This window comes from Diospyros lotus, chromosome 14 (assembly GCF_014633365.1).
Source record: "Diospyros lotus cultivar Yz01 chromosome 14, ASM1463336v1, whole genome shotgun sequence".
In the NCBI taxonomy this organism is placed as follows: domain Eukaryota; kingdom Viridiplantae; phylum Streptophyta; class Magnoliopsida; order Ericales; family Ebenaceae; genus Diospyros; species Diospyros lotus.
Window position 1 is genome coordinate 993,511 of NC_068351.1, and position 12,589 is coordinate 1,006,099.

At 37.1% G+C, this 12,589-nt stretch overlaps 1 protein-coding gene across 3 annotated transcripts in view; it reads right to left on the bottom strand.

The window, feature by feature from the left end:
- The window catches only part of LOC127791181 (uncharacterized), a 34,037-nt gene that overhangs the window by 13,859 nt on the left and 7,589 nt on the right, over positions 1-12,589 (bottom strand). For 2 of the 3 annotated variants that reach the window (XM_052321017.1, XM_052321016.1), the window contains exons 8-19: positions 12,004-12,549; positions 11,234-11,839; positions 8,999-9,067; positions 8,603-8,719; positions 8,274-8,519; positions 5,099-5,146; positions 4,878-5,012; positions 4,237-4,398; positions 4,038-4,100; positions 3,841-3,948; positions 3,683-3,766; positions 3,557-3,604 (exon numbers count right to left, since the gene is read on the bottom strand). In XM_052321017.1, coding sequence (XP_052176977.1) covers positions 3,557-3,604; positions 3,683-3,766; positions 3,841-3,948; positions 4,038-4,100; positions 4,237-4,398; positions 4,878-5,012; positions 5,099-5,146; positions 8,274-8,519; positions 8,603-8,719; positions 8,999-9,067; positions 11,234-11,839; positions 12,004-12,549 — 2,232 coding nt within the window. The remainder of the gene's footprint in view (positions 1-3,556; positions 3,605-3,682; positions 3,767-3,840; positions 3,949-4,037; positions 4,101-4,236; positions 4,399-4,877; positions 5,013-5,098; positions 5,147-8,273; positions 8,520-8,602; positions 8,720-8,998; positions 9,068-11,233; positions 11,840-12,003; positions 12,550-12,589) is intronic. The other variant, XR_008020882.1, reaches the window with a different exon arrangement.

The window sequence follows — 12,589 nt, forward strand, 5'->3', positions numbered from 1 at the left end:
GTTTGTCTAGGCAACAATTAAGGTCAAGGAAATTGGAGATGGGAGAAATTAGGATGCATGGTGAGCTGTTCCAGATTATTAGAATCTGTAAAATGTGTCCCTGTTTTTAATAAAAAGCCTAATGTCCTTTGGAATAATTAGATAGTGAGAATTGGAGTCCTAAGAGTTGCTAGGATCTCTTAAGAGAGATGGAAGCAACCCTCAAGAATAGAGGATATGTGGCGCATGCTTGCAGGTTTTGTGGATAAACTGCAGCCACTAAGGATAGCCTATGAAAGTTAGGTTAGGTCATTTCTTGAGGATAGCTCACAATGGTGAGCAAGAACTAGGAAAGGTATCTAAGGCTAGGGATATTAGGGGATGGGAAAATTTGCAGGTGTAGAGGAATAGGAACCATGTAGTTTTGTCTAGATCTTCAAATGTAGAAGTCTCCAAAATCAGTAAATCCCATTAGAGATCAGCTTCTAGGATCCAGGGGGACCTACCTAGGCCCTGTCTTATGGTGGAGCTAGGTGAAGTGAACCTAGTGATGATGGTATGTCCCTAAGGAATTCACAAGCGTATATGAGCTTGCTGGAATTGAGTATGAGTTTGCTGGAAATTGCTTCTGGTATGAAAAGTTAGGTGGAGTAGAGTTGTGGAATAGGTATGCCTAGGTCTTCAAAAGCTAGGGTTCTTACCTATGTGGGAAAACTCTACCAATAGTACATGAAATTAGCTGATGCTAAGGGCAAGGGATGAAATCTGGGATGTTGTGTAAAGAAAACAGCAAGGAGAAATCTTTGGGAATGTCCTAAACTAACCTATGAACCAGGGTATAGCAATAGGGAAATCTGAAATTTTTTTGGTCATATTCATTGTGTAAGCTTGGGCTAGATTGTGAGAGAGAGGACGCTAGTGTTTAAGATAGCTTTGGCTCTTGTAGTGAGGGTCCTTGTGAACAGTGAGAGGAAAAGGATGTGTGCAAGGGTTGTCTTGTATGGTGAAGCCCATGGTTGATCAAAAACTCTGGATTAAGCAAGGTAAGGGAAGGAGAATCATCTTGCAGGTAATAAGCAAGGGAATAGAAGGACTAGAGTTGTCTAGGATGGGTAAAAGATAGAACCACTAGTAATCTACCAGTGAGGTATGGAATGTTGGGTTTGAAGGATGCTTAGGCTCAGGTTTTGAGTGCTAAGGAGCAGACTAGAAAATAGAACCTCTTGTATAAGAAGAGGCAATGCACTCTTGTCCAAATGAATGGCATGGAGCCATGTAAATTTAGGGAGAATGTTGGACTTAGATGAAAGATCCCTTAGGTTAAAGGGGTGGAGTGCTGTGAAGTGTCTATCTGAGAATTTAGGAAGGTGCTGAAAATGGGGAAAAGTCTAGGATAAATGCTAGACAAATGGCCATTGTGTAAAGCAGCACATGCAGGCTTAATTTGGCTCAAATAGGTATCACTAACAGGCATTATCCATGTGGAAACTAAGGGAAAAGTTATCTTATAGTGTAGCCAAGGGATAATAGGCTAGAGGGAAAGGTAAGCAAGGATTGGTTGCTTAGAAGGTCTCTCTAGGTATGATAGTAGTTCCTTAGGTAAGATATAAGATTGGAAGAGTCCAAAAGGGTTAAAATTGAGTGCATAGGGAAGCTGTGAATATTCCAGTGGTATGCTTAGTATATTGATGGGCAGCTTTATTGGTATTTTCTCCAAAATAGAACTCTCAAGGTGTAGCTGAGTGTTTAGATCAGTGTTTGAGAGTGTGGGAGGAAGGATAAGCTGGGAAATACTAAGGCATAGAGATTGGAATAGGGTTTGGACAGCTTAAGGCAGCCTAGGTTACCCTAGTCGTAAGCATATCTTAGTAGACTGGTGGCTAGAGATGAGCAGTCATGTTTGTTTGAAGCAAACATTAGAGGAAGAACAGTGGTAAAGCCTAAAAGGCTGGTTTTGGGGAGCTAGGAATAAAGTCTAGCAGTGGAAAGGCCAATCCAGGTGAGGTTCACTGTGTTGTGATGTTGTGTAAAAGGTTTGGACACTTTGAGATTAATGAGTATCATTGAGCATGGATTTGGTTTATGGTGGAGTGTACTACACTATGGAGAAACCAATCATATTGATGTTAGGAATGTATTCATTAGGAAAGCCCTCGAGGAGGTAGATAATTCTAATTAGAGTTGCATGTATAGGATATGCAACTGGAAGTATTGTCCTAGATGATCCGTTGGTGAAATTTACAGCATTGTTTTTTATTTTCTTAATGCTTGTTGATTGATTTGATGATTAGGTTATCATGTGGGAAACCAAAGGAAGAGCAAGCCAAAGGTTTTGATGGATGAAGATGGAAGGTGTCACACTCAAGACAATGGTGGAGATTTGTTAAAGATTGTCTAGAGTTAGTGACAGGTTTATATGCAGTTTATATGCGGTTAAGGGTTAGTTAATAGGTGGGTGACTCTCTTGTAATATTAATTATTAGTGGGGGGCAAAACCGAAAATATCATAATCAGCCCTAGGAAATATCACCCTATTTTCTATAAATAAGGCAGGGGGCTGAGAGATGGTCCTTAATTATTAGTGGGGGGCAAAACGGGAAATACGATAATCAACCCTAGGAAATATCACCCTATTTTCTATAAATAGGGCATGGGGCTGAGAGATAGAGGACCGCATGTTCTCTTCTGTTTTTGTGAGAGCCTAGAGAGTGAGAAAGCTGTGAATTAGAATAGGCGTATTCATTCTTGGAAGGCTTGTATCGTGAGAGAGAGAATAGGGAAGTTTTGTACTGTTTTCATCAACAAAGAAGGCTGCTCGGTGGTGGTTTCAAGGCTGGATGTAGTGCCAATTCAATTGGCATGAACCAGGATAAAATTCTGTCTTCACATGTGGTTTGAATGTTTCTTTCTTGTTCTGTTCTTGTTTAAATTCTATTCTTTATTATTTGTTTGTGTTGTGGTGTGTTGGCCGGTGAGTTGAGAGTGATTGAGAGTGTGTTGAGTGGTATTTGATAGGTTTCTTGAGAGGATTAAAGGCTACCAGTGCTCCCAATTTATAACAATGATTACCTGTCAGGACCAAGTGATGTGTTTTTTCTATTTTAATGTGTTATACATATGAGGTATATTAATGGTGGTGATTCCCAGTCTGGTGATTCCTAATCTCAACGGTATATGTAAAGAACTAGAGCTTGAGAGGCTTGCTGGTCACTAGAGGGATTATTGCCTTCCAAGGGGTCTGCTCCAGTGACAGCCCCATAGATCAAGTCATGACATCATTGTTCTAACAACTTTTGTAATAACTGAAGAATAAGAAGGAAACCAAGTGATTTCTTTAACAGAAATTGAGTAATTATACATAGCCTACTTGCAATCAAATTGCAATACAGTAACAGTAACTTACACATGTTATATTCGCATATTTCTTTGGAAAGACATTAACACATAGCAAAAGAAAGAAGAAGAGAAAAGGATATGTGAATAGCAATCAAATGCCCACAAAATTTCACCCAAAAATAAAAAAACTAAAGACTGGTAATAATTGAGAAATGAAAAACAGAAGAAGCAGATTTTAAACCTCATCTTTTGGTAAATATGACAAAACTGGAATTAGAACTTCTATGTCCTGCAATGCAACAAAATCACAAATAAATATAGCCAAATCATTAACTTCTACCAAAAATCATAAGATATCATACGCTACCTTTACTTTTGTATCATATAACTTTTTAATTGTCAACACTAGTTCTGGAGAAGGAACTATCCCATCTGTCAATGTATGCAAAACCTGTTGAAACACCAGATATTAATGATGTCACTTCTTTCACATTGTAGAACTCATGAAAACAAAAATTATAATACCTGCAATAAAAGGTTCTCACTTCCAGTTGGTGGATCTGAAATAATTTCAAGAAGTTCAGATGATGAGCCGATTGTGCGAACTAGTATTGGGATTTGGTTATGAACTGCCTGCATGATGCAGCTGATTAGAATAACAAGCTAACAGAAGTACTGGAGAAAGTTTTATTCATCACCACATGATAAAAAAATAAGCAAACCTGCTTTACTGCATCTGATGTGCTTTTATAGACTACAAATATCTCACGAAAAAGGGTGTGCTTCTGTCATAAGCATAAAACCAGTAAGCTATCCACTTAAGCATCTAGATTTGGTTTTCCTAAAGAACAAGTAATCATTGGCCAGTTTACTTGAAGGCCAAGAGCAACAAGAAGGATGTATCACAGAACAAATCCAAACCTTAGTGCACAGGGCAAAATAAAGTGACATGCAACGCTGAGCCTCAGTTAATGAAGTTGATAAGTTCTGGGGTACGCCTAATTGAGAGGCATCAGAGGAGTTATCTTTGCTGATGGGTGCCACTGAAGGTTGTTCTATTGAAGGTTTGTCCAAGTTGGAATCCTGAATAAATCACAACAAAAACCAATCAGGTTGTCAACACTGGTACATTTCAGCTCTACTACTAGTGCAGACCAATCCAGGTGCCACATTATAAAACTTGAAGTTGCAAATCTCCTCGGCAGATGAAAACCTCATATTATTATATGATGTAAAATTGTTGAATGGATTATTTAATGGTGCTATATGTTAGTTACAGAAACCATGAAACATTACGAAATACAGAGTATTAATATCCAAGAATATTGCATTAAACCTATACGGTAACAAATCTCTAAACATGTCCATAGTGATAGAAAAAGAAATTTGGCAGTAAGTATCAATTTCAACATGCTATCATTTCTGATTGACCAATTTAGCATAGATGTTTTCCTTCAAACCAAACATGAAAGCAAACATCACTATTATCATTTAACCAGAAATGGAAGTAGTAACCATCATTGAATACAAACAACTATAGTAGAACTGCATCAGCACAACACCTTTGGTATTTCAGATCTGTCGCCATCAATTCTGCCCATCATATAATCACCTTTAGTTACAGAGTAGAGCATTTCCTTTCCAAAATCTTCTATTTGTTGGGAAATTGATGATAAAGGATAGAGCTTGTTTGCCACCTGCAAAACGACACAACACGAAGTTAGATGAACTAGATCATCAGAGATAATTCTGACTAATTAATGAGCAAGTTGTACTTAAATACCAGGCGTATTGCCTTCATGCGTACTTCCTCCAGGTGATGAACTGCACTCTTTTTCAGGGGTTATCGAGCATATAGAAGTTAGACCACAGTATTGAAGAAACACAAGTTTTCATTTGGATAGAAAAAGGCAAAAGAAATGCGTTTCAAAAGCATCTAATGGATTATCAAGGATTTATATAAGAGGGATTAAAATGAAAAAGAAACATAGAAATGGTGATAAAATCCTTAAATTATAAGCATAGATCTCTTAAATTCATATCAAGATCAGACACTCCTGTTCCATAAATTTATAACAAGGCCAAATCAGCTTGCTTTACACTGCTACCTACTGTAAATTTCAGCATTGTGACACATAAGAGTAAATCACCTAAGAATTGCACAAATTAGAGTTCTTGAATTGTTAGCCACCAATTGATTTACAAGCTTAACAAGTTAGATAGAGAGCTAACTTTATCTTTTATATTATTATTTTTACTCTCAACGCACCCCCTCACGTGTGGCCAGGCTTCACTTCATAACTGGTCCAAACAAGTGCAACAATTCTCCTAAGCAAACAAAGAGTAGACATAATGTGATACTTCAGACAAAAAAAATCCAACAATCTAAACTCTTAAAAGTACTCCTATTCTTTCATACCAAATACACAACAAAACACAAAAATGAACAGTCAACGAAACTGATCTCCGGCAACTAGGCATACAACCCTGCCCCCAAGAACATAAACATTCCCCTGCCTCAAGAACATCATCAATCTGCCATGGAGGCATGCATGATCAAATACACCTAAAATCAAGAATATGACCCAACAGCATGTGCCACCAGACAGTGAAGAACAAGATGATCCACTGACTCACCATTAATCTTGTGCATATAACACCAATCTAAGAATACTTGTGGACTCCTCCAGAGTTATCAGTGGTAATAATGTGTTACGACCCTAGGGTTTGGCTAGGGTTTAGGAAGGGAATTTGGAAGAAATGGAGGCAAATTAGACTGCAAGAGAGGAAGAAACAACAAGTATTGGAGAAGATTTACACAGAGAGAGAAGGAGAACGGAGGGAAATTGAGAGAGGGAAAGTGGAATTCAATTATTATTCATAAGCATGCCATCCTCTAACTACTCTAGCCTATTTATAGGCTTACAACTGAAGATGCTAACAGCTATAATAGAAATTCAAACAAAAAGGAAAACATGTAATACGTATGACTATTTTTATCTTTGGGGATTCCTTGGGGTCATGACATAATGGTTTCAAGGGCACCTAACTACGTGAAGAAGCAACTGTGGGAGAAGCACTAGCCAAACAAGGAAGGCTAGAATTCCATTTGGGAAGGCTAGAATTCCATTTGTCACCAAGGGCCACATAAAAAGAGCAAACATTAAAAGCTCCCCCTTGTGATGGGTGCCATTACTAACCATGCCTAGAGCCAGGCCCAACCAGTTTGGGGGCTCTAGGCAAAAAAAAATTTTGAGGCTTTTTTAAAATATTAATTTTTTATAAAAAAAAAATAAATAACACATTTTTAAAAAAAAAAATCATCATTTCATTAAATTAAAAAAAAAATAAAGTTCAATCCACTACAAAATTTGTTCATTTTTTATTTTAATCAATTACATAATTGATGTCATTTTTTTTATTTATTAATTTTTTTAAAAAAATTAAAAACGTCTTTTAATTTTACTAAATTTGTATTCAATATCAAATTCATACTATGGGTAAAAAAATATTATTGGTAGATCTACATTAATTCAATTATTACAATTATTAGTTATAAATTAGATGAGTAATTTAATTAAATATTAGAAATAATCTAATGATTTTTTTTTTAAATTTACATTAGACCCATGAAAAATGTATTATAAATTTATATTAGACTCCGTCTCAAATCATCTATGTTAAATAAAAATGGTTAGAGATACATGGTTGAAAAGTAATAAAAAAAAAAAAACTAGCTTCGCTGTTAATCAATAATCACAACCCAACAATTAACAAATTAAAGTCAAAAAAATATCTAAAAAAGAATACAAAAACCTGAAAAACAACATATATTATACACTCAAAAATAAAAGTTAAAAATAAAAAAAATCAAAGTTATCGAACACAGATGTTATTGTTGCTATCTGCAGTTTGTCAAAGCGACGGAGCCTGAAGATTGAAGTTGAAGGCTTGAAGTGAGGGTACAAATCGTATTGTGAGTTTGTGAAAATTGAGTCTGAAGCCTAAACTCTGAAGCAAGCAAGCAAGCGCGAGAAAGAGAGGGGGGCACTGAGAAGTGAGAAGAAGAAGTGAACTAAAAAGTGAAGAAGAAGAACATGCAGTAAGCCAATGACCCAAATTGCAAAGAGAGAGAGAATAGGAAAAAATAGGTTTAATTGGGATTTTGAGAGAGAGGGGGGGGGGGGGGAAAGGGAAGGAGAAGTGAAAAGTGAGTTTAATGGGTGGGTTTAAGAATTGGAAACTGTGAATACACTACAAAATTGGGTAGACAATTGTACAAAATTAGACAGACAACTGTACAAAATTGGACAGAGAGTATAGGAAGGAAATATAAAATTAGTATTTTGTATTTAATTTTTTAATAAAATATTTATTATTAAAAAGTAAAAATATATATATAAATTATAAAATTTTAAAAATGGGCCCTTTCACAATTGGGGCCTTAGGCAGCTGCCTACTTGGCCTTACAGGGCCGGCACTGAAAGGATAATCATGGAACAAGCCATAGGATGCTCACAAAGATTCCATTCCCCAATCCTGGAATGGCAACTCTGGGCAAGCTTTGTTTTTCCATGCATTGCATGAAGTTACCTATCTGGGCTCCAGCAAAATAAGTTTTTCATATTGAGTTGTATTTTTTGGTTCTTTATAGATTTAAGTTAGCTGCATTTCTTAGTTTATAAATTTCAGGAACAGGCATAGGGGGTCATTTTATGTAGTAGTACATGTCCAGTTGCAGTATGTGTCCTCTTATCATCTTTTTCGGTGAGCTTAAGTACTAAAAATCAAAATGTAAATTTCATAACTAAAAATCCAACCAATTATGTTAAAGTTGCAATATTAGTTACAATAATTAGTGACTGGGGCTGAAACTAAATAGGGAAAGCCAGTTGTGCATACAACCAAAACACAAAAAATAACGAAACAATAAGATTGCAGAATATAGAGAGAGAAACCTGTAAAGCAATTCTTAAACAGACATCACGAATGGCAGGCCGTAGCAAAATAAGGCTCCACACAGTACTGAGACCTTGATGAACTCGATCTCCACTGAGTGAGTCCTTCTCAGCTTTATCACTGCTTCCAGGAGAACATAAGCTCTCTAAAAGTTTAAAAATAGAATTGGGGAGATAAGGAGCTTCACCAAGCAATCTACTTAAGGATTTGTCAGAGGCTGGAAAAGAATCTCTAAGTGTTTCTGCCTGCAATAGAAGGAAATAGTCATTAATACATCTGCCTTTGTAGCAGGATGAATTGCTGCAAACCAAGAAAATAAGGTCCATACCACATTGAGAAAAAACATTTCATATACTGATTTAGCAGTGGTGAAGGAAATGAAGTCTTGTTCTTCTTCTGCTTCGATAAATAACCTGTAGAGCACACGCAATGTCAACTCGTGTCCCTGAAGACATCATTAGTTATTGTCAGCTTGTGTGCAACTCAATAACAGACTGAGTATGAACAAGTCCAAGATTTGTATCTATAAGCACAGGTTTACAAAATAAAAGGTCCATAAGCAGGTTAGCTAAACAAGAAGAATAGGAAGAAACAAAAACCTGATCTAAATCCTATTTCTATCTATTTCCAAAAAAAATAATAATGGCATGCAAATCTATGCTAACAGGAAAAATTTGAAAAGAATGATGTTATATGTCTTAATGAACTAGAAACATTTACTCGCCTCATGATTCATATAATCTGACAATATATGCTTTTGTAGTACATTCCACGGATCCAAGTCAAGAGGAAACTGCATAGCAAAACAAGAACAAGAGCACAGATGAAAAATCTTAGTCAATAAATGATTGAAGCTGGGAGCATGGGATAATAAAATCCATATACTGGCTTTCTCAATCTGTAACCATTTTAATTAACTCCCAGGAATGGCATTACATTACATATGGTAAAACTGGGAAGTAAAAAATACAAGATGAATATGAAGAAATAAGGATCAAATAGCTCTTCAGAATAAATTAAAACAGCATTAAGAAAAAAAAAAAACTTTGCATTTGGAGTGCCATTTTATGGAACAACTACCAAGAAACTTTAAAAAAAAAAAAAAATCCCATGGGAAGGCTACAAGTCTATCCATGCTGTCAAATTTGTTGCTATCCAGCAATTTAAAGCAGTTATCAACTTTAAGAGCTAAGGCATAGGGAAATTCAGTTGAAGAGGACTGAGTTACTTATTCTTCAGAGAAGTAGAGATCTAAAGAATGCACAAGGGTGTCCCCAGTGCATGAGGCTCCCTGCTTTAAGAGAGTCTTCTAGACACAGCTTTACTCTTGCTTTTTTGCAATGCGGTGGTCTCTACAGCTCTAACCCATCACCTACCAGTCACAAAGCAGCAAGGTTACTGTTCCAACCAAGTTCACCCTCATTTATAGAATGCATGAATACTCCTACTTTCATCCTTAGCTTCTGTATTCCATGCCGCCCCCCCTACTCTCTTCATCCTAAGTTTCTTTGGCTTTTATACCATGATTGTTCAAAACTATGCCCTTCTCATAAACTCCTTCATATTCCAACGTTCTCCTTGTTCCTGATGAGATTTGAACTTCTAGATAAGGGAAAATTGATCGTACACCCCCTGAACTTTAGCCTTTGGCTCAGACACTCCCTAAATTTTAAAATTCACTGAATCAATCTCTGAAATTTCCAAAATTAGCCACAACTCCCCCTCAAAGGGCCAAAAGTTCAGGGACTGATTGGGCTAATTTTAAAATCTAGGGGGTGCTCGAACCAAATGACCAAAGTCCAAGGGGTGGTTTGGTCAATTTACCATCTGGATAATAACTTTTGATTTTTTCCACAGAACTTGTGACATTCCCTGAAGCAAATGATACAACGATGACCTCAAATAAGTCAACTTATACCATATCATCTATTCCTCTCCCTCTACAGTTTAAGAAATAAACATGATAAAGTTGCATGAGCTAAGCATAGCCCAAGAAAAGTGATTTATCTTTGAGGATTCAAAAAGAATAAACTTCTGCAAAGTTCCTGCTTATGTTGTCTTATGACATTCTACATCCTAAAACTATGGAAGATATGCAAAGACATTTCCTTCATCATGACACCTAGTGGTCACCATATCAATAAACTCTGTTAACCTTAGGACTCTTGAATTATACCCTTAGGCGAGAAAACCCTCTCCAACACTCACGGATGCAGTGGAATTATAAGAATAGAAAATGAACAACAGAAAGAAATTAATAGAATTGAAAAGATCAAACCATAAAGGAGACACATTAGAACAGATTTGACATGGTTCAAGCCAATTTAATTCGCTCTACATCCAGCAGTCCAACACCCCAATCGAGGAGCTTTTATTGAGAAGAAACTGATCAGTACAAAACCCAAGCCCTCATACAATCATATCGCTCAAGTACACTCCCTTGTTCACTCCAAGAAAGCCCAAAAACTCAATACACAAGTCTCACTTTCTCTAGAACAAAGGTACTCACAATAGTAACCGAGAACTTGAAAAGAAAGAAGAAGATGATGCACGACTGCCGCCTTGCCCTCTTATTTATAGAGGAGGCGGAACCCCTATAAAACTAACAACTATAGGGAATTTATAGTTAGACCCCAAAGTTTACATTAATTACACTTTGGCTTAAAAAACCCTAACTGTCTAATAGCTTCCACTGAACTTCCAATCGAAAAACTCTAGGCAGACCTCAACAAACTCGTATCTGGAACACAAAATTGAAACTTGCTAACCCTCTACCTGGTAAGAACCACCCAACAACCTTGCACATTAGGTTTAAATAATTACAGGATTACAACCCAAGAAAGAAGGTAGGAAAAGAATAATCATTGAAAACAAACTGAACATGTAACTATAATGTGGAGCAAAGCATAATAACACCAGCACTAGAAGATAATTATCCAAGTGAAGCTGGGATAGTTACCTCAGCCCCCAAATAGGCAAGCAAAGAAAATCGAACATGTGAACCTCCAGCAATTGCTATTTGTTTATATGCCTCCACAATACGAATGAAAGCCAATTTTTGCAATTGGTCCTTGTCTTCATCAGCAAGATTGATAACTGGGGCTGACATTTTGGGCAGCATAAATTGAATGGGCAATCCAACAGAAGTTGCCGTTGAGGAGTTAATGCTGCTTACATCTGTGACAGCTGCTTTGGGACTAAGTTCTTCAGACCTATCAGTTGACATTGACGGAACTAGATCCACTGATAACCTACCCAAACTACTAACTTGCTCTTGACTAGCATCTTCCATATCCATAGGTGGCAGTGATGAAACTAGTGTTTCAGCAAGTCCATCACTGCGAGCAGTTGAATCCAGACCTGGTATCTCACTCTCTAGATTTGCAACATCAAGGACTTTGGATGGAAGAGCTGAAAAACCATTTAAAGTTGCAGATGGAACTTCACCGGAAGAAGAAACTGGTACAGGTACCAATGCTTGTTCAACTCCATGATGTACATCAGAAGATACAAAATCATTATCGGCCACAGTCACTAATGGCCTTTCCTCCTTTCCCCGATTTATCTGTAAGTTCAACTTAGATTCAAGCTACAAACTAGGCAAACCCGTGAACAGAAAGAAGCTCAACAGACAAATGAAAAGGCTGAAATTTGACTTATTAAGATAAGGACCATCAGAAATCAACAAACAAAAAGCATCAGCAGAGTTTAGAAAAGACAAAATAGTACCTCTACATCAGTGGATTGAGATTGCTCGGCATCTGACACAGAATCCATCTGTGTAGCTACATTAGAAGTGGAAAGCATCTCTTTCAAAGTTGATGACAGATTTCTGAATTGATTATCGTAGCCAGCAATATTTGGACAAGAACCCAATGAATCATCATTGTCTTCAGTTGTAGGCTGATTGGGAGGAAGGTGCCGCATATTAGCCATAACTACTTCAGCTAGCAAATCAGCAGAGATACTAGAGATAAGAATCTCTAGTGATACCATAGCTTTCTCACCCTGAGCAACCAATGCACCAAACATGGCAACAAGTTGCTGGACTGGTCCATTATCTCCATCTCCTCGAGATACTCCCCTAGAAGGGATGTCATCCTGGTCCCTATTTAAGTCTTGCTCCAATTTCTCTGAAGCAGTAGGTGTTAGACAGGCACGCTTTCCAGACCCATCATATTCTTCAACCAAGTCTCTAGCATCCAGCACACCAGCCCTTTTCCTCCCAGCATTAGCATGCACAGCATCATCTCCTTTAATTGAAGGCTTCTTCTCCTGTGGAAGCAAACATTATCACGTAACTCAAATGCCTATT